This window comes from Tamandua tetradactyla, chromosome 7 (assembly GCF_023851605.1).
Source record: "Tamandua tetradactyla isolate mTamTet1 chromosome 7, mTamTet1.pri, whole genome shotgun sequence".
NCBI classification, from domain to species: Eukaryota; Metazoa; Chordata; class Mammalia; order Pilosa; family Myrmecophagidae; genus Tamandua; species Tamandua tetradactyla.
Genome location: NC_135333.1, coordinates 584,239 through 602,661, shown reverse-complemented (window position 1 = coordinate 602,661; position 18,423 = coordinate 584,239). Strand labels below are relative to the sequence as shown.

The following is an 18,423-nucleotide window of genomic DNA, read 5'->3' as shown; positions in this document are numbered from 1 at the left end:
GCCAGGTTCCCCGTCTCCCGCCCAACCTTCCCACGGCCCACCTGTCCTGCCGCGGGTTAAAGGCGGGGAAGCCGGGTGCGGGTGAGGGGCGTCCGCACATGCGCGTTAAGGGAAGATGGCACCTGCCGACTGCTGCTGGGGCGGCGCTGTCTCTGCCGCCGGCGCTGCCCGGCGACTTCTGGTGCTGTTGCTACTGGGGGTCGCCGAGCTGCACTCGGGGGCCTTGGCCACCGAGTACTACTCGCCGCTGTCTCTGCTCAAGCAGGAGCTGCAGCACCGACAGCAGCAGGAGGCCCCGGCGGGCGGCGGCGGAGGCTGTAACCCGCAGTCCGGGGACTGGGGGGACCAGTACTCGGTCGAGTGCGGCGGTGAGTGGGCGGCAGCGGGGGCGGGAGTCTGCGTCAGGCCTGGGCTCCGAGGGGCTTTCCCGGCTTTAGGGGCTGCCGAGAGCCCGTCGCGCCGGGCCCTGGGGACCCAGGTTTGCGGGGCATCCCGCTGGTTGCTGCGTGACTTCCTGCCCGAGGCGGCGAGCCGGGAGCCGGTTCCGCGAGGGTGTCGTCCTGGGAGCGGTTTCCCGCCGCTCCCTTCCTAGCGAGCTTTCCACCCACGCCTCCGCATTTCCTCTTCCCACAGAGAAAAGCTGACGGTGTGCTCCGGGAGTTCAGAGCGACCTCTCGGGAGCCTGAAGCAACTGTCGAAAGGATGGAGGGGGAGATGGCAGGTGGTCCGTGGCAGCCTCCGTTTCGGTCGCGGGCTCAAGCAGGGGTGCTGAGGGGGGGACACGGACCGATCCGTGAGAACCCGGCCCGGCAGATCTCGTTTACTGATAGGAGATTCTTGGACAGTCTTAGGCCTGAATATCAGTTTTCTGACCTCCCGAGTTGATGTGTTAAACACAGCTTCTAAAACTCAGATCCATGAAAAAAGGGGAACAAACACAAGAGCAAGTACATTTCATTTTGCCCTTTGACATCTTGCTTCCAGTTGTTTAAGATTGACCTGTGATCTGTCATACGCCTCCCGGAGGGTAAATAGAATCCCGAAGACCTTGAGACTATCTGTATTAGAAGCTGTGCATCTGTTGGAACTGGACCAGCTGATTCATTAAGATTGGACGCTAGTGACCTCAGTACGTAATGGGGGATGTCTTGGGGGCAAAGTACGTGTGTAAGTTTTTTGTTTTGAAGTTTTGTAGTAGATCTTATCACCCTTCGGTCTCCTCCCCTTCCTCTGTGTTCCTTTGAGGCTTTCTTTAGGGCTTTGAAAGCGCCCGGTTCTATCAGACTCACTCGTTTGTCATTTGGTTGCGCGTCTGTCCTGACAGTCGCGTCATTTAGCATTGCATACCTGGGAAGGCAGTAGATATTTTTTAAATTGAGAGGAGGTGTCAAGATTAGCTCATTCTGATTTCCTTAAAGAAGTCTCATTCATTGAGGGGTTTGTGTGTTTTTATTTTGTAGTAGGCCTTGGCTAGTAGCAATAACATGGCCAGAATGGCTTTTAGCTCTCTCAGGGATCTTGTGAGGAAAATAAGAAATAGCTAATATATATGGAGTACTTGCTGTGTGCCAAGTGCCCTAAGTGCTTTGCATCTACTAGCTTAGTAACTACTTCATTGGATCATTAGCTCCTTTTCTCATGAGTAAACTGAGGCACAGGGAGATTGCCACTTTTCTGAGATCACACAGTTGTAAAAGGAGAAGTCTAGATACTCAGGCTCCAAATGAAAAATTTGCCCTCTTAGCACACACAAAAGTGGTCAGTGTCCAACTTCACCCAACCACTCACAATAAATCAGAAAGCTTGTGATGTTTTTATAGATGCCTGCAGGGTGGCATTCCTTTTGTTATTTGCTCTGTGATGCCAATCAACAAAGTTTGCTGAGAAAAGGCATTCAGTAGTACTTGATTGTCCCACCTCCTTCTATTTTTATAGGTCCTATTAAATAAGTTTCTGTAAGCCAGTCTTTGAAACAGGGCTCAGGTGAATGTTTATATTTATATTTCAACCGTAGCAATGTGTGCATTATTCGTGATTGGTTTTTACCCTGACATAATGTAGTCTTGTGACATTGAATGAAATAAATGAAGAAACTACAAAAAAAAAAAGTCTTTGTTCTTAGTCATTAAATGGTTATAAGTAGGAAAGCACATCTATACTATTTATGGTATATAGTACATATTGAGTACATCTTTCCCCTTCAGGAGACAGACCCAGACTCTAGGCAGTGGAAGATACACATCAGTTGATGTTATGAAGTGATGTAGGTGGCTTCATTCATTCAGTGGCTCAGGGTTTATGCTAGTGTTTAAGAATCTTCATTTGAGCCAACTTTGACTCTATTACACTTTTCTGCCAGTTAATGTTAAAGGTAGTGTTTTAATAAACTGGAAAATTTAAGGCATCCTTTCCATTTCCCATTTCCTCACTCCCTGGAGACCATTATCTAATGCTTTCTGCTTCAGAGGATGAACACTACATTATGAGGCTTTAAGTATTTGTATTTAAGTGTTTCAGTTTTTCTTTTGTTGCCCCCTCCCATTGTAGTTTGTTTTTTTTTAAGTTTGGGATTAAACATATACTGTTGCAAATGAGTGGTCTGAATCTTTCAGACAGTATACCCTGAACTGATATAGATGTTCCAGTAGCTGCCAACAGGTACCAAAGCCTGTTGGATAAGCTTTTTTATTAGCTGGATCAACTGCTACCACTGCAGCCAGCCCGAGTAAATAAATACTCAAAGTTAACTGCTAGTACTACTTGGAGCTCCAGTTGTTTCCTTTAGCTTTTTTTTTTTTTTTTTCACTGCAGCTGGTGACAAAAGCAACCCTTGCTGTAGAAGCTCCTGCAATTCTGCTCATTCCTCCCTCCTCAACCTGGACAAGTATTTTTATAAGCTGAGCGCTATAAAACCTGCCCCAGTCCCTCTCTGTCCTAGGGAGAACAGATGTCGAAGCAAAACTGACAATGTCATCAATATCGTAGCCTGAGGAGTGGTTGATGTTATCTATCTAGAACTCCATTATGATCAACATTAGATAAGTGCCACGATCCAGGACTAGTCAGTCCTTCAGAATCAAACAGACCTGACCTCGCCAGCCATTAATTAAGCTATTGGTACTTGTTTGCCTGTCCAGCCACAAGCCAACCCCTATACAGACTTCAAATACACCAGCACAACCACTTTTTCAGAAGTCCTCCCACAGCTTTCAGATTCAAACGGCTGAGATGATGCCTGCTTGGGTGTAAATCTGAACACCTCCTGATGAGCTGTATATGTGTTCCCTTAAGATAGAACTGCCAGTGATTGCAGGGCCAAAGTTAATGACTGGTGGGAGTCCCATCAGCCTGAACATAAATGCCCTAGCAATGGCCCTCCCAGCTGTGTGAACCACCAGCATAATGGAATCCAGGTCCAAGCTAACAGCCTAGTTCCTTTGGGCTCAGCCCCGACCTGATCCTACTGCAGAGGGAACATGTAGGGGTGATCCCCTGGGCTTTCTATAGTATGGGATAGGGGAAGGAACTAGTTGATGTTCTCAAAGGCTGGCTTCTCTGCATCTCAAGACTTATCTGGTCCCAGGACCCATCTGGAGGTTGTAGGTTTCTGGAAAGTTACCCTACTGCATGGAACCTTTGTAGAATTTTATATGCCGTAGATATGCTTTAAGATTGGCAGGAATGGTTTTGGTTGGGGTTTGGCAAGTTAAAATAGGTAGAAATGTCTAACTGAAGTGTGCGTGAGGTTGACCTCCATTTTGGCCTCTCGACTCTATTTGAACACTCTCAGCCACTGATACCTTAGTTGTTATACTTCTTTCCTCCCTTTCTGTCAGAATGGCATTGTTGATCCCATGGTGCCAGGGCCTCAGACTTTTTTTTTGTCTACTCCTAAGTAATGTACTTGTTCTTGAAGTCTATGGTAATTTTTGAATAGATGCCTTTCTCTTATTGGTGATATTAACACTATCCATGTTTAATGCCTCAGTCAAGTTCAATGATTAATTTACAACCTGAAGTAATTTGCTTTAGTTGAAATTAATAATCCCACAACTGTTTATTTTCCTTCAGTTCTTGTAAGGACCAAAGAGCATTTAGGATCTGTCTGTCCAATTCAGCAGTTGTGAGCGGCCAGAAAAATAAGAAAGTAGCTGTGAACCTAGCTCTGTGTTTTTGCAAGTTTGTCGCTGTATATCCTAGCTTATTTGAGGAACCAGTCATTTAAATACACGAAGGAAGGTGTCCTACTGCTCACTCATAGCTCTTAAATCCTCACAGTGCCTTCGAGAAGGTAGGGAATTAATAGAAGGAAACTTTTGTAATGAGACCCATTTCCTCTTTTTCTCTGACTGTGAGGAAGTTAACCAAGTTTTATGCTCAGTCATAGCAACTGTGGTAACCCATATGGGTAGTGTATTATTGTTATTATTTTTTGCCATGGCCCTGATTTTCTCTTTCTTATTGTATATAGTTTCAGTATATATCTCTTCAGATCTTTCCCTTAGGGCTCATATGAGTAAGTTTGCCAATGTAAACTAGGTAGTTTATTTGGTGTAGAGAGATTGGGGCACAAAGTGATGAAGAGATTTGTAGATTTTTACCAAGCAAAGTGTGGGTCACTGCAGTGTTGAGGCAGGGCTGCTTGTCTCTTTTGCTAATTGAAGAACAAATTTCAGAATGCCATCTGGCTTAGGAGGTAGCCTTTTGTGGCTTGAGTCTTACCCTCTGGCATTTGTAGACTGTCTACAGAGTCTGCTTTTTCATTTATATCTACTGTCATTAAGTATTACATTTGCCTTTTAAAAGGTCTATTCACTGCTCAATGTGTTCAGCTCAGAGTGGTAAGGTAAGGTAAGGGCAAAAGACTTGTGCCCTGAGTTTAGAATCTATCCATCCATAGATTATGAGTATAGCACAGTAGCTCAGCATTGCTCAAATGGAGCACTTCCTGCATAAAAATGTTTAAAGAATTCTCTTACAGAGAGTATAGAGGTGGCCTGGCCTCACTGCATTTAATAAATACTTGCCCAACTCTTGCCCAACTGACTGACTATTTTTTTTAAATATTTTTATTTTGAAATGATTAAAAGCATACAGGACAGTTACAAAAATAATACAAACCCCATACAGAGAACTCCAACATTTAATGTTTTGCCACATTTGCTTTCTCCCTTTCATCTAGCTATCCAAACATTTCAGAGTAGATTGTGTGCACCATGCTCCTTGAACACTTAATAATTCCATGTACATTTCCTAAGAAGGATATTCATTTATGTAACCACCTTAACTACAGTTGTCAGGTTGATAATATTTAACACTGACATAAAGTTTACAGTCTATCCTCCGGTTTTTTCATATGTTCCAATAATATCTTTTGGGGCATTTTCTCCTCCAGGATTGCCTTTAACTATTGTCTCTTTTCTCTCTCTCCTTCTTTAATTATGGAAACGCATATACAACATGAACTTTCCCACCTTAACAACTCCCAAGCATACCATTCAGTGGCACACACAGTGTTCTAGTATCATTACCAACATGTGTTACCAGAATTTTCTCATCACCCCAAATAGAAGCCCTGCACCCAGTATGCATTAACTCTCCCTTCACCTTCCTCCCCACCCACATAACCTCTACTCCCTGTCTCTATGCCTTTGCATGTTCTAGCTATTCCAACTGACTGACTTTTACAGCTACCCCTTTCACAATGTGTTATTTTAAAGAGAGAGCTTTGTTTGGACTCATCGTATTTTGAAGACAAAGTTCATTCTCTGTAGCAGAATTTTAATATTTTTCATTCTGGTGAATGCTTTCTAACATTTTCCTTCTGTTTTATTTTTACTTTTTATTGAAATATGACATATATAAAAATATGTGTATCACAAGCGTATAGCTCGAGAAACATTCACCAACTAAACAACTTGTGTAACCATGTAGAACGCAAATCAATAATTGATGTCTTGTTTTTTTTCAGCTTGCTAATAAAGTCTCATTGCATGTTAACTCTACTTTTCATTTGAAAGATATTTTATCTGACTTTATTTCTGATTCAGGATACTGTACAATGCACTGAGTTTACATTGCGCATATGCTGACATCTCTTACATGGCAGCTCAGGAATCCTATATCAAATGGTGTGTCCTCTATTCAGAACTTTTTTTACACCTGGAGACCAGTTCAAGCCCTCTTGCTACTTTTTTCCAGCCTCTGTTTGGGTTGTTCTGAGTGACCTAGTGTATCCTTGTCACATACCCAGTGAAGTAAATAATATTTGACTATATGTGTGGGTTTATGAGAATGTTCTTAGCTCTTAAGAGTAAGTACGTGCTTTCTGAGTATATGTTGCATCTTCAGTCTGGTTTATAACACCGGCTGAGCAAGTAGCCTTTGCAGGTAAAGCTCAGCCTGGTGGCTGTGGCACCCTCTACCTTGTTCTTTCTTGGATTGGAACTTCATAATTTGCTTCTGTGCCTCTTTTTTTGTTCTGTGCAGCTAACTCCTTTTCTCTCTTATGCGTTCTTTAAATGTGTTATACCTTTTTGTGGATTAATATAGCTTTGATCAGATTATATTCAAGCTTTGTTAAAAAGCCATTCTCATTTATAATGGCTTTTGTTATCATAAAATTCATATTCTAAGGGATTGATTATATGTTGACTTTATAATTTAATTCTCAGTGGGCAGTTTCAGTTTTCAGTGTCCAGTCTCTATTTTTAAAGTTGTTTTATGATAACGTACACATTTCAAGTACCAATGAAAATCTTATTAGAGTGAAAAAAAAAACTGACATAAATCCTTTACTTGGAACCATATATAGGGGTCATAGAGCAATATAATGTACAATGTCCTCAACGATAGTCATCCTATAAATACAGAATTCTATCAAAGCAAAAGGCATTATATATTGATGCCATGTACCACAGCCTCTTGCTTCCGGGTAATTCCTCCAGTCCAATAATGTTGTCTTCTCTTCCCAGGTCACCCTACACATAGGACTAGAATTGTCAGTAAATATGATACCTGCCATCCAAGTTCTAGTCCATCCATGGGAGAAGCCCAGTCTTCCTTTTTTTCAAGTAACTCTGCATACCATATGTTATAACTAGAGCAAGGTAGTCAAGTGAGGAGTTTAACCCAGCAATTCTTCCTGAAGAATTCTTCCTAAAAACTTTTCCTTCAGTGATTGGCCATGGGTTTGCTGTTTACAAGCCTTCAGTTAGTTGTCACTTGTACTCATGAATGTATGACAAGTGCATGCTACTTCCATTGGGACCTCCACCTTCTCCTTACTCTGGAATGATGACCTTCTTATTTGGTGGAGAAAGAAGATATCAGGAGAGAACTTCCCCACCCTCCCACCATCGTAGCTATCAGCCTTCCTGCGTTTGTATGGATATGTTTTGCTTTCTGCCCTGTTATGGTAGATATGCCGATATACCGTTGGTACTTCTGCCTATTGTAACCCTGCTACTTGTGCAGGGATCTCCTTCCCTTTTGTCTTCCATCAGCATATGAAGAGTTGTATTTTGCATGCAAAGAGTTGTATTGCTCTCATCTTTAGTGAAACAAGAACAAAAACAGGACCACATGTTCCTCCAGTCACTGTGCTATTTTTCTGCTTCTTTAAACGGTAGAATTCCTCAAAAGAGATGTGTGTATGCAGTGTCTGCACTTTTCCCATTTTCTCTTGAACCTAGTACAGTCAGCTTTTATCCTCCTTACTCCAAAAACTCCACCACAGTTCTTAAGATCAAATGTGTGTGAGATTTAGGAGGAGAGGAAAGAAGTTTGATGACATTGCTGTACCTAAACTATTTTACCAGGATCCAGCATTGGTTGGTGGAATAAGCTGTGACAAATGTACCATTTCCTTTATTGAGGTGATGTCCCAGAGCACTGGAGGTGGCAAGTTCTAACTCTGCTTTTTCATAGTTATGTGACCTTGAAGATATTCATTAACATTGATCTTCTTATGGACTTTATGTAAATTGGGCATAATATATATTCTGTCTACTTAGAGGATAGAGGACCTTTTAATTTCCTCATTGTTGAATCAAATACCATTCAATGGGTTGGCTTAAACAACAGGAATTTATTGGCTTATGGTTTTGAGGCTAATAGAAGTCCAAAATCAAGGTGTCATCAAGGTGATGCTTTTCCCAGAAGGTGGTGACATTCTGGGGCTGGCTGCCAGCAGTCCTTGGTCCTGGGCTCCTCCGTCACGTGGCGCTGTACATGGCAACCTCTCCTGGCCTCTCCCTTCTCTTCCTGGTTCCAGTGACTTTGAGCTTCTAGCTGCCTTCCTCAGGCTTTCTCTGATTTTTACTCTGCTTATAAAGAACTCCAGCAATCTGGATTAAAGACCAACCTGGTTGAGATCTTATTTACAATGGATCCACACCCACAAGAATGGATTAACATTTTTCAGAAGTATATGGCTCCAGGCCACCTCAAGAACCAAAAGAAATAATGTATTTTGAAAACTGTACCGTAAGGACAAAATCTTAAGGAATGTAAGAAAAAATTAACAGTTAAAGCAGCAATTTTAGCCTCTGTGTATATTAACATTTATTCCAAGTTTATTCTCTAATGTCGGTTCACATCAGTGGGACCATACAGTATTTGTCCTTTAGTTTTTGGCTAGTCTCACTCAGCAATATGTTCTCTAGGTCCATCCATGTTATTACATGCTTCATAAGTTTATCCTGTCTTAAAGCTGCATAATATTCCATCGTATGTATATACCACAGTTTGTTTAGCCACTCGTCTGTTGATGGACATTTTGGCTGTTTCCATCTCTTTGCAATTGTAAATAACGCTGCTATAAACATTGGTGTGCAAATGTCCGTTTGTGTCTTTGCCCTTAAGTCCTCTGATAGATACCAGTATTGCTGGGTCGTATGGCAATTCTATATTCAGCTTTTTGAGGAACCGCCAAACTGCCTTCCACAGTGGTTGCACCATTTGACATTCCCACCAACAGTGGATAAGTGTGCCTCTTTCTCCGCATCCTCTCCAGCACTTGTCATTTTCTGTTTTGTTGATAATGGCCATTCTGGTGGGTGTGAGATGATATCTCATTGTGGTTTTGATTTGCATTTCTCTAATGGCCAGGGACATTGAGCATCTCTTCATGTGCCTCTTGGCCATCCATATTTCCTCTTCTGGTAGGTGTCTGTTCAAGTCTTTTTCCCATTTTGTAATTGGGTTGGCTGTCTTTTTGTTGTTGAGTTGAACAATCTCTTTATAAATTCTGGATACTAGACCTTTATCTGATATGTCGTTTCCAAATATTATCTCCCATTGTGTAGGCTGTCTTTCTACTTTCTTGATGAAGTTCTTTGATGCACAAAAGTGTTTAATTTTGAGGAGCTCCCATTTGTTTATTTCCTTCTTCAGTGTTCTTGCTTTAGGTTTAAGGTCCATAAAACCGCCTCCAGTTGTAAGATTCATAAGATATCTCCCTACATTTTCCTCTAACTGTTTTATGGTCTTAGACCTAATGTTTAGATCTTTGATCCATTTTGAGTTAACTTTTGTATAAGGTGTGAGATACGGGTCTTCTTTCATTCTTTTACATATGGATATCCAGTTCTCTAGGCACCATTTATTGAAGAGACTGTTCTGTCCCAGGTGAGTTGGCTTGACTGCCTTATCAAAGATCAAATGTCCATAGATGAGAGGGTCTATATCTGAGCACTCTATTCGATTCCATTGGTCGATATATCTATCTTTATGCCAATACCATGCTGTTTTGACCACTGTGGCTTCATAATATGCCTTAAAGTCAGGCAGCGCTAGACCTCCAGCTTCGTTTTTTTTCCTCAAGATGTTTTTAGCAATTCGGGGCAACCTACCCTTCCAGATAAATTTGCTTATTGGTTTTTCTATTTCTGAAAAATTAGTTGTTGGGATTTTGATTGGTATTGCATTGAATCTGTAGATCAGTTTAGGTAGGATTGACATCTTAATTATATTTAGTCTTCCAATCCATGAACGCGGTATGCCCTTCCATCTATTTAGGTCTTCTGTGATTTCTTTTAGCAGTTTTTTGTAGTTTTCTTCATATAGGTTTTTTGTCTCTTTGGTTAAATTTATTCCTAGGTATTTTATTCTTTTAGTTGCAATTGTAAATGGGATTCGTTTCTTGATTTCCCCCTCAGCTTGTTCATTGCTAGTGTATAGAAACGCTACAGATTTTTGAATGTTGATCTTGTAACCTGCTACTTTGCTGTACTCATTTATTAGCTCTAGTAGTTTTGTTGTGGATTTTTCTGGGTTTTCGACGTATAGTATCATATCATCTGCAAACAGTGATAGTTTTACTTCTTCCTTTCCAATTTTGATGCCTTGTATTTCTTTTTCTTGTCTAATTGCTCTGGCTAGAACCTCCAACACAGTGTTGAATAATAGTGGTGATAATGGACATCCTTGTCTTGTTCCTGATCTTAGGGGGAAAGTTTTCAATTTTTCCCCATTGAGGATGATATTAGCTGTGGGTTTTTCATATATTCCCTCTATCATTTTAAGGAAGTTCCCTTGTATTCCTATCTTTTGAAGTGTTTTCAACAGGAAAGAATGTTGAATCTTGTCAAATGCCTTCTCTGCATCAATTGAGATGATCATGTGATTTTTCTGCTTTGATTTGTTGATATGGTGTATTACATTAATTGATTTTCTTATGTTGAACCATCCTTGCATACCTGGGATGAATCCTACTTGGTCATGATGTATAATTCTTTTAATGTGTTGTTGGATACGATTTGCTAGAATTTTATTGAGGATTTTTGCATCTATATTCATTAGAGAGATTGGTCTGTAGGTTTTTTTTTTTTGTAATATCTTTGCCTGGTTTTGGTATGAGGGTGATGTTGGCTTCATAGAATGAATTAGGTAGTTTTCCCTCCGCTTCGATTTTTTTGAAGAGTTTGAGGAGAGTTGGTACTAATTCTGTCTGGAATGTTTGATAGAATTCACATGTGAAGCTGTCTGGTCCTGGACTTTTCTTTTTAGGAAGCTTTTGAATGACTAATTCAATTTCTTTACTTGTGATTGGTTTGTTGAGGTCACCTATTTCTTATTGAGTCAAAGTTGGTTATTCATGTCTTTCCAGGAACCCATCCATTTCATCTAAATTGTTGTATTTATTAGCGTAAAGTTGTTCATAGTATCCTGTTATTACTTCCTTTATTTCTGTGAGGTCAGTGGTTATGTCTCCTCTTCCATTTCTGATCTTATTTATTTGCGTCCTCTCTCTTCCTCTTTTTGTCAATCTTGCTAAGGGCCATCAATCTTATTGATTTTCTCATAGAACCAACTTCTGGTCCTATTGATTTTCTCTATTGTTTTCATGTTCTCAATTTCATTTATTTCTGCTCTAATCTTTGTTATTTCTTTCCTTTTGCTTGCTTTGGGGTTAGTTTGCTGTTCTTTCTCCAGTTGTTCCAAGTGGACAGTTAATTCCTGAATTTTTGCCTTTTCTTCTTTTCTGATAAAGGCATTTAGGGCAATAAATTTCCCTCTTAGCACTGCCTTTGCTGCGTCCCATAGGTTTTGATATGTTGTGTTTTCATTTTCATTCGCCTCGAGATATTTACTAATTTCTCTTGTAATTTCTTCCTTGACCCACTCGTTGTTTAAGAGTGTGATGTTGAACCTCCACGTATTTGTGAATTTTCTGGCACTCCACCTGTTATTGGTTTCCAACTTCATTCCTTTATGATTTGAGAAAGTGTTGTGTATGATTTCAATCTTTTTAAATTTGTTGAGACTTGCTTTGTGACCCAGCATATGGTCTATCTTTGAGAATGATCCATGAGCACTTGAGAAAAAGGTGTATCCTACTGTTGTGTGGTGTAATGTCCTATAAATGTCTGTTAAGTCTAGCTCATTTATTGTAATATTCAAATTCTCTGTTTCTTTATTGATCCTCTGTCTAGATATTCTGTCCATTGATGAGAGTGGCGAATTGAAGTCTCCAACTATTATGGTAGATGTGTCTATTTCCCTTTTCAGTGATTGCAGTGTATTCCTCACGTATTTTGGAGCAGTCTGATTTGGTGCATAAATATTTATGATTGTTATGTCTTCTTGTTTAATTGTTCCTTTTATTAGTAGATAGTATCCTTCTTTGTCTCTTTTAACTGTTTTACATTTGAAGTCTAATTTGTTGGATATTAGTATAACTACTCCTGCTCGTTTCTGTTTGTTATTTGCATGAAATATCTTTTCCCAACCTTTCCCTTTCAACCTATGTTTATCTTTGGGTCTAAGATGTGTTTCCTGTAGACAGCATATAGAAGGATCCTGTTTTTTAATCCATTCTGCCAGTCTATGTCTTTTGATTGGGGAATTCAGTCCATTAACATTTAGCGTTATTACTGTTTTGGTAATACTTTCCTCTAACATTTTGCCTTTTGTATTATATATATCATATCTGATTTTCCTTCTTTCTACACTCTTCTCCATACCTCTCTCTTCTGTCTTTTTGTATCTGACTCTAGTGCTCCCTTTAGTATTTCTTGCAGAGCTGGTCTCTTGGTCACAAATTCTCTCAGTGACTTTTTGTCTGAAAATGTTTTAATTTCTCCCTCATTTTTGAAGGACAATTTTGCTGGATATAGAATTCTTGGTTGGTAGTTTTTCTCTTTTAGTAATTTAAATATATCATCTCACTGTCTTCTTGTCTCTGTGGTTTCTGCTGAGAAATCTACACGTAGTCTTATTGGGTTTCCCTTGTATGTGATGGATTGTTTTTCTCTTGCTGCTTTCAAGATCCTCTCTTTCTCTTTGACCTCTGACGTTCTAACTAGTACGTGTCTTGGAGAACGCCTATTTGGATCTGTTCTCTTTGGGGTGCACTGCACTTCTTGGATCTGTAATTTTAGGTCTTTCATAAGAGTTGGGAAATTTTCAGTGATAATTTCTTCCATTAGTTTTTCTCCTCCTTTTCCCTTCTCTTCTCCTTCTGGGACACCCACAACACGTATATTTGTGTGCTTCATATTATCATTCAATTCCCTGAGCCCCTGCTCAAATTCTTCCATTCTTTTCCCTATAGTTTCTGTTTCTTTTTGCATTTCAGATGTTCCATCCTTCAGTTCACTAATTCTATCCTCTGTCTCTTTAAATCTACCATTGTAGGTTTCCATTGTTTTTTTCATCTCTTCTGTGTCTTTCAATCCCATAAGTTCTGTGATTTGTTTTTTCAGACTTTCCATTTCTTCTTTTTGTTCATCCCATGTCTTCTCATGTCCTCCCTCAGTTTATTGATTTGGTTTTTGAAGAGGTTTTCCATTTCTGTTCGTATATTCAGAATTAGTTGTCTCAGCTCCTGTATGTCATTTGAGCTATTGGTTTGTTCCTTTGACTGGGCCATATCTTCGATTTTCCTGGTGTGATTTGTTATTTTTTGCTGGCGTCTGGGCATTTAATCAGATTTCCCTGAGTGTGGGACCCAGCAGGTTGAAAGACTTTCCTGTGAAGTCTCTGGGCTCTGTTTTTCTTATCCTGCCCAGTATGTGGTGCTTGTCTGTCTGCGGGTCCCACCAGCAAAAGATGTTGTGGCTCCTTTAACTTTGGAAGACTCTCGCTACTGGGTGTGTGGTGGAGACAGAGGAAAGGTTGTAGGTTGGTTTTAATGGCTTCAAATTGTGAAGTCCTGGGATCTGAATTCCTTGAGAGAGGGATTCCACCTGAGTTGCATTTCACCCCTCCCGCGGGGAAGGTTCAGGTTGTAGAGAGCCCTGAAAGCAGCCTGTTTCTGTGTTCAGGGCAGTTGCAACCTGTGTAATCCCAGCGCTGAGCCCAGAGGTAACAAAGCCTCCGTAGGAACAGCCACAGAAGGCTCTGTTTCACCCCCTTTCCTCTTTTTCAGTTAGCCCAGTTGGCGACTTCCGCCTTGATCATTTTCGCCTGAGCTGAGGGCCTATTTTTAATAGTCAGAAGTTGTTCATTAATGCCACTATTGTTGTTAGGTTGGGCTCAGTCTCTACTACTGTTGGAGACTCTTTCCTTTCCCTCTGGGAAGTTGCCTGTGGGGAAGGGTCGCCAGCCGCCGTGGTTTGGGGAACCGCCGATCCGAGGTTCCCAGCCGGCCCTGGAAGCCGCGTGTGTGGAAGGGGCTCCAGTTGCCAGCCACCACGGCTTGGGGAACCGCTGCTCCGAGGCTCCCAGCTGGCCAGGAAGCCGCGTGTGGCGGAGGGGCACCAGCCACCGCGGCTTGGGGAACCACCGATCCAAAGCTCCCAGCCAGCCCGGGAAGGAGGGAGGGAGTAGCTCCAGCCGCCAGCCGCCGCGGCCCAGGGAAGTGCGCGCCTCTTGGTGACCTCACCGCAGCGGAGTCCCTTAGCCGGTCCAGCCATTCCAGAATGGGGTACGCTGTGTGTCTGGTCTCTGTCTTGGCTCCGGGAGCTGTTCTGTACTGTTTCTAGTTCTTTAGTAGTTGTTCTGGAAGAGGAACTAAGACCCGTGCACCTTACTAAGCCGCCATCTTCTCCGGAAGTCATATATTAACATTTAACAGTCATTTACTGTGAGTTAGACATTGTATCCTTTTTGCTTTATAAATATCCTTCAGACTGTTCCTATTTTATAGAAGCAGAAACTTTTATGAGATATTTAATGACTTAATCCAAGTCAAACATCCAGTTAGGTGTCTGAACTAAGTCCACAGTCTGTGCTCTGAACCATTATATTATGTGGCCTCCATACTAATTAATTAAATTTGTAGTCAGGAAAAGAGTAGAATTAAATCTAGAGGCTAGTCTTTGAAAATACTGATAAAGTTTAAGAAAAATAGAGGAGAAAAAAGTATTTGACTGGGGATAAGGGAATATAAGGAAATATGAAAATCATTATAACTTGTTCAGCTTTATTGCAAAGATGTAGGATATTTCAAGGAAATGGGTCTTTAAAAAAAGATAGATTGCCAGCTTGATTTATCCTCTGTCTCTTAAATATTTTGTCCTACTGGGGTCAGTTCTCTTTGTTAAACTTAGGCTTCCTAAGCTTTCTTTGAGATCCGACCCATATTTATAGTTTTTCTCTTTGGAATTTCCTAAGTACTTGCTAGATAGCTTCCTTTGCACATCTCACAAGCACCTAAATCAAATTCTTCACTTAAACTTTAGCTTAAGTTAGTGCTTCAGTTTCTCTCCTCCCAAACCATTCTTTCTCTTATACTCTTTGGTACTGTAAATAGCACTGCTCCTTCCCTAGTTGTTCACACCAGAAACCGCTGCCTTTTCCACTCTTTCCATGCCTGTTTTTTTCTCAAAGCCCTGTTCTTTTTACTTCATTTATCTCCTTACATTATGACCCTTCATTTCAACCCCGTTGCCTCTCTGTTTAGACTTTTCTCATTTTTTCTCTCCTCCCAGCCTGAGAACTCTGCTCCTGTCTTGGGATTTTCTCTTTACATCGTAACTCCCAAACTTTCTTCCTACTTAAAACCTTCAGTATCTTTTTATTATGAACGAAGAAAGTGTGTAAATGAACTAGACACTAAACTTGAAAAGAGAGAAAATGAAATAAGGGAAATTGGAAAGACTAAATAGATAGAGCAAAGCAGAATAAATGAATTAGAAATAGAATAGCAGTAGAATTTATAAATAGATCAAAGAGTTGTCTTTTAAAGAAGGAGTAAAATAAATTGCATAAGGCTAATTTGTAAAGAGGAGAGTAGATACAAACATATATTGTGAATGAGGAGAGTGTACACAGCTAAAGAGGCTGTTAGAATTGAGACAACTGTATAGAAATCTCTGCTGATAAAATTCAAAATCTAAAACAATGTCCAGGGAGATGATGTAGAAGATAAAGATGAGCTTCTCTGATACATTTGAATAATACCTCTATAAATTTCATGTTTTACTTGTATAACCTAAGCAAAGAGAAGAGCAGATTCTTTTCCTAATTCTGAAGAAATTTATACCATTTTAGTACAACGAGTTGGGTTATTATAGTCAAATAATTGAAGCCGTAGTATTTTAGTTAAATATTTGATTTAGTATTTGGTGTTAGATAAGTATTTAATATTGTTTAAATGTTTTAGGATTGAAGAATAAATCTAAGCTTCCTTTCCAAACCTAGTTTACAGCTCTAACAAACTATTTTTTTTTTTTATCACAGTCCTTACCAAACCAGCGAAAAAAACTAATGCCAAATCTAATACAGTTCGGACAAAAAACAAAGCAGCAAGCAATTAAAAGAGGAATATTCCTTGATCAATTTGGAGTTTATTCTACAAGTACAAAGATGGTTCAACTTCAGAATTAAATTAGTTACCTTAATAGGTTTGACCTATTTTTCTCTTTAGGAGAAAAATCCTATCTTCCTAAAGAGATCTCAAAAAGTACTTGATAAAGTTCAGCAAACTTTCCTGATTTTAAATCTTTTTGTAAAATAAAGACAGGAGTATACTTCCTTTACAAGGTAGAATATATCACTCTGCCCAGTAGTCAGCATTTTAGAGCAACTTTCCACTGGATGGTAATGTTAAATGAAAAAGTTTTATTGTCATAAGTTTAGTAAATGATAAAGCAGTGATCCCTACTGTCACTAGTATATTTGAGCATTTTTTGGCAAGTTTTATCTAGTACGATAAGATGCTCAATGAGTATAAATATTAAAAAGATCTTGATAAAATGACATGCAAATGATAGCGTTGTCAAGAGAATAAATGAAGACGTTAATAGAACTGTTAAGAGTTCAATAATGTGGGCTGATAAAATGTTTGTATTAGCAGTATGCTGTTACCTTTATCTGGACCACTCTCCCAAGCCTGCCCTTGACCTGTTAAATCCTACACTTCCTTCAAATCTCTCTTCAGTCACTCATGATTAAGAGCACACAGACTCCAGAGCCAAACTGCCTGGGTTCAGATCCTGCCTCCTCTCACTTTCCTAGCTGTTGGCCTTGGGTAGATTACTTAAAATCTCTGTTTCATTTTCCTTATCTTTCAAATGGGGATTAGAATGATGCCTATAAATAATAACTCAATTTGTTATTCTGTGCACAGGAAGCTTTCCCTTACCAGGCCCTTTCTCCCAATTGTGCTATTGTTTATAGCGCTTACTTAACATTTTGTTATTTATTACATTTCTTTGTGTGACTCCGATAACTATCACTTTCCCTAGCTGAATTATAATTTCTGTATATAGAAAATTCTGGTTTTGCTCACCATTGAGGCTAGCACAGTGGGTGGAACATAGTAGATGTGTAACAAATATATATTGAATCAATGGTTGCCAACCAAATATTTTTAAAATCACAGCTAACTTATATGTGTAAATCCTGCATATGAATTATAAAGTTTCACGATTTCTTAAGACTTGAATAGAGATATTAAATTCTGTAAAGGAGTTGCGTCTCTCCCTCCATTAATCTAGTTTTAATGCAATGTCAATAGATATCCTCAAGGAATTTTTTTGGTTTGGAGACTTAGTAAAATTATTGACATTTACCTGGAGGAAGAATTTTTGTCCAAATACTCTAAGAAATTTTGGGAAAAAAAAAAAGGAGGGCTTTGGTCCTCATTAGAATGTATGCATTTACAATAAAAATACAATAATTGAAGCAAAGTGATATAGAAATCGGAAAATGTGATATTGAAGTTGGAATAAATATCACTCACTGTAAGGGAGTGGAAAGTCTATACATGTTCGTTTTAGAAAATTTTGAATTTATTTAAAAATCATAGGAAAATAAATTATATGTAATCTCACCAAAACTTTATATAATGTGAATTTAGTCATATGAAAATGTGTTCACATTATATTAAGTTAAAGAAGTAAATATGTTGTGAAATAATGTATCATTTAATTTTCATAATCCAGTAATATAATAGCTAACATTTATTGAGGTCTTTACTATGTCACATGCTTTATATACTATTTCCTTATTTAAATCTCATAACTGGCCCTATAAAGTAGGTAGTATTATAATTGTATTTTACAACTATAAGTGGTTATCAGGTAGCCAAGAGCTAGTAAGTAATGGCAAAAAATATAGTTCAAATCTAGGTGTTCTGACATCAGAATCAGCACTCTTAATTCAGCCTTAACTTTAATAGTGATTCTGAGTTATAAAAGTCATTATACAGACTTTTATTTGCTTTTTGTGATTTTTCTGTATTTCTACCATGAATGTGAATTAGTATTGTATTTTTTTTTTTTAACATGGGCAGGCACCGGGAATCAAACCCAGGTCCTGTGGCATGGCAGGCAAGCATTCTTGCCTGCTGAGCCACCGTGGCCCACCCACTATTGTAATTTTAAAAAGAAAAATAAGCATACAAGGACAGACTAGATCATCATCTGTCAGGGCTATTGCAGAAGCCAGATTTAAATAATGTCAAAGATTTCTTTAAAAAGTCCAGAAATGGACTTTGGTGTATAAAATGTATTATAAAAGTAGCATTCAAAT

At 39.4% G+C, this 18,423-nt stretch overlaps 1 protein-coding gene across 12 annotated transcripts in view; it reads left to right on the top strand.

Moving 5' to 3' along the window:
* The window catches only part of TTC13 (tetratricopeptide repeat domain 13), a 131,796-nt gene continuing 113,373 nt past the window's right edge, over nt 1-18,423 (top strand). For 6 of the 12 annotated variants that reach the window (XR_013179166.1, XM_077168303.1, XM_077168307.1 and 3 more), the window contains exon 1: nt 15-368. Coding sequence is in view for 10 of the 12 variants with exons in the window: in XM_077168303.1 (XP_077024418.1) it covers nt 116-368 (253 nt within the window). In the remaining 2 variants the exon portion in view is untranslated. Of the gene's footprint in view, nt 369-18,423 lie in introns of all 12 variants that reach the window. The other 6 variants (XM_077168309.1, XM_077168305.1, XM_077168304.1 and 3 more) reach the window with 3 other exon arrangements.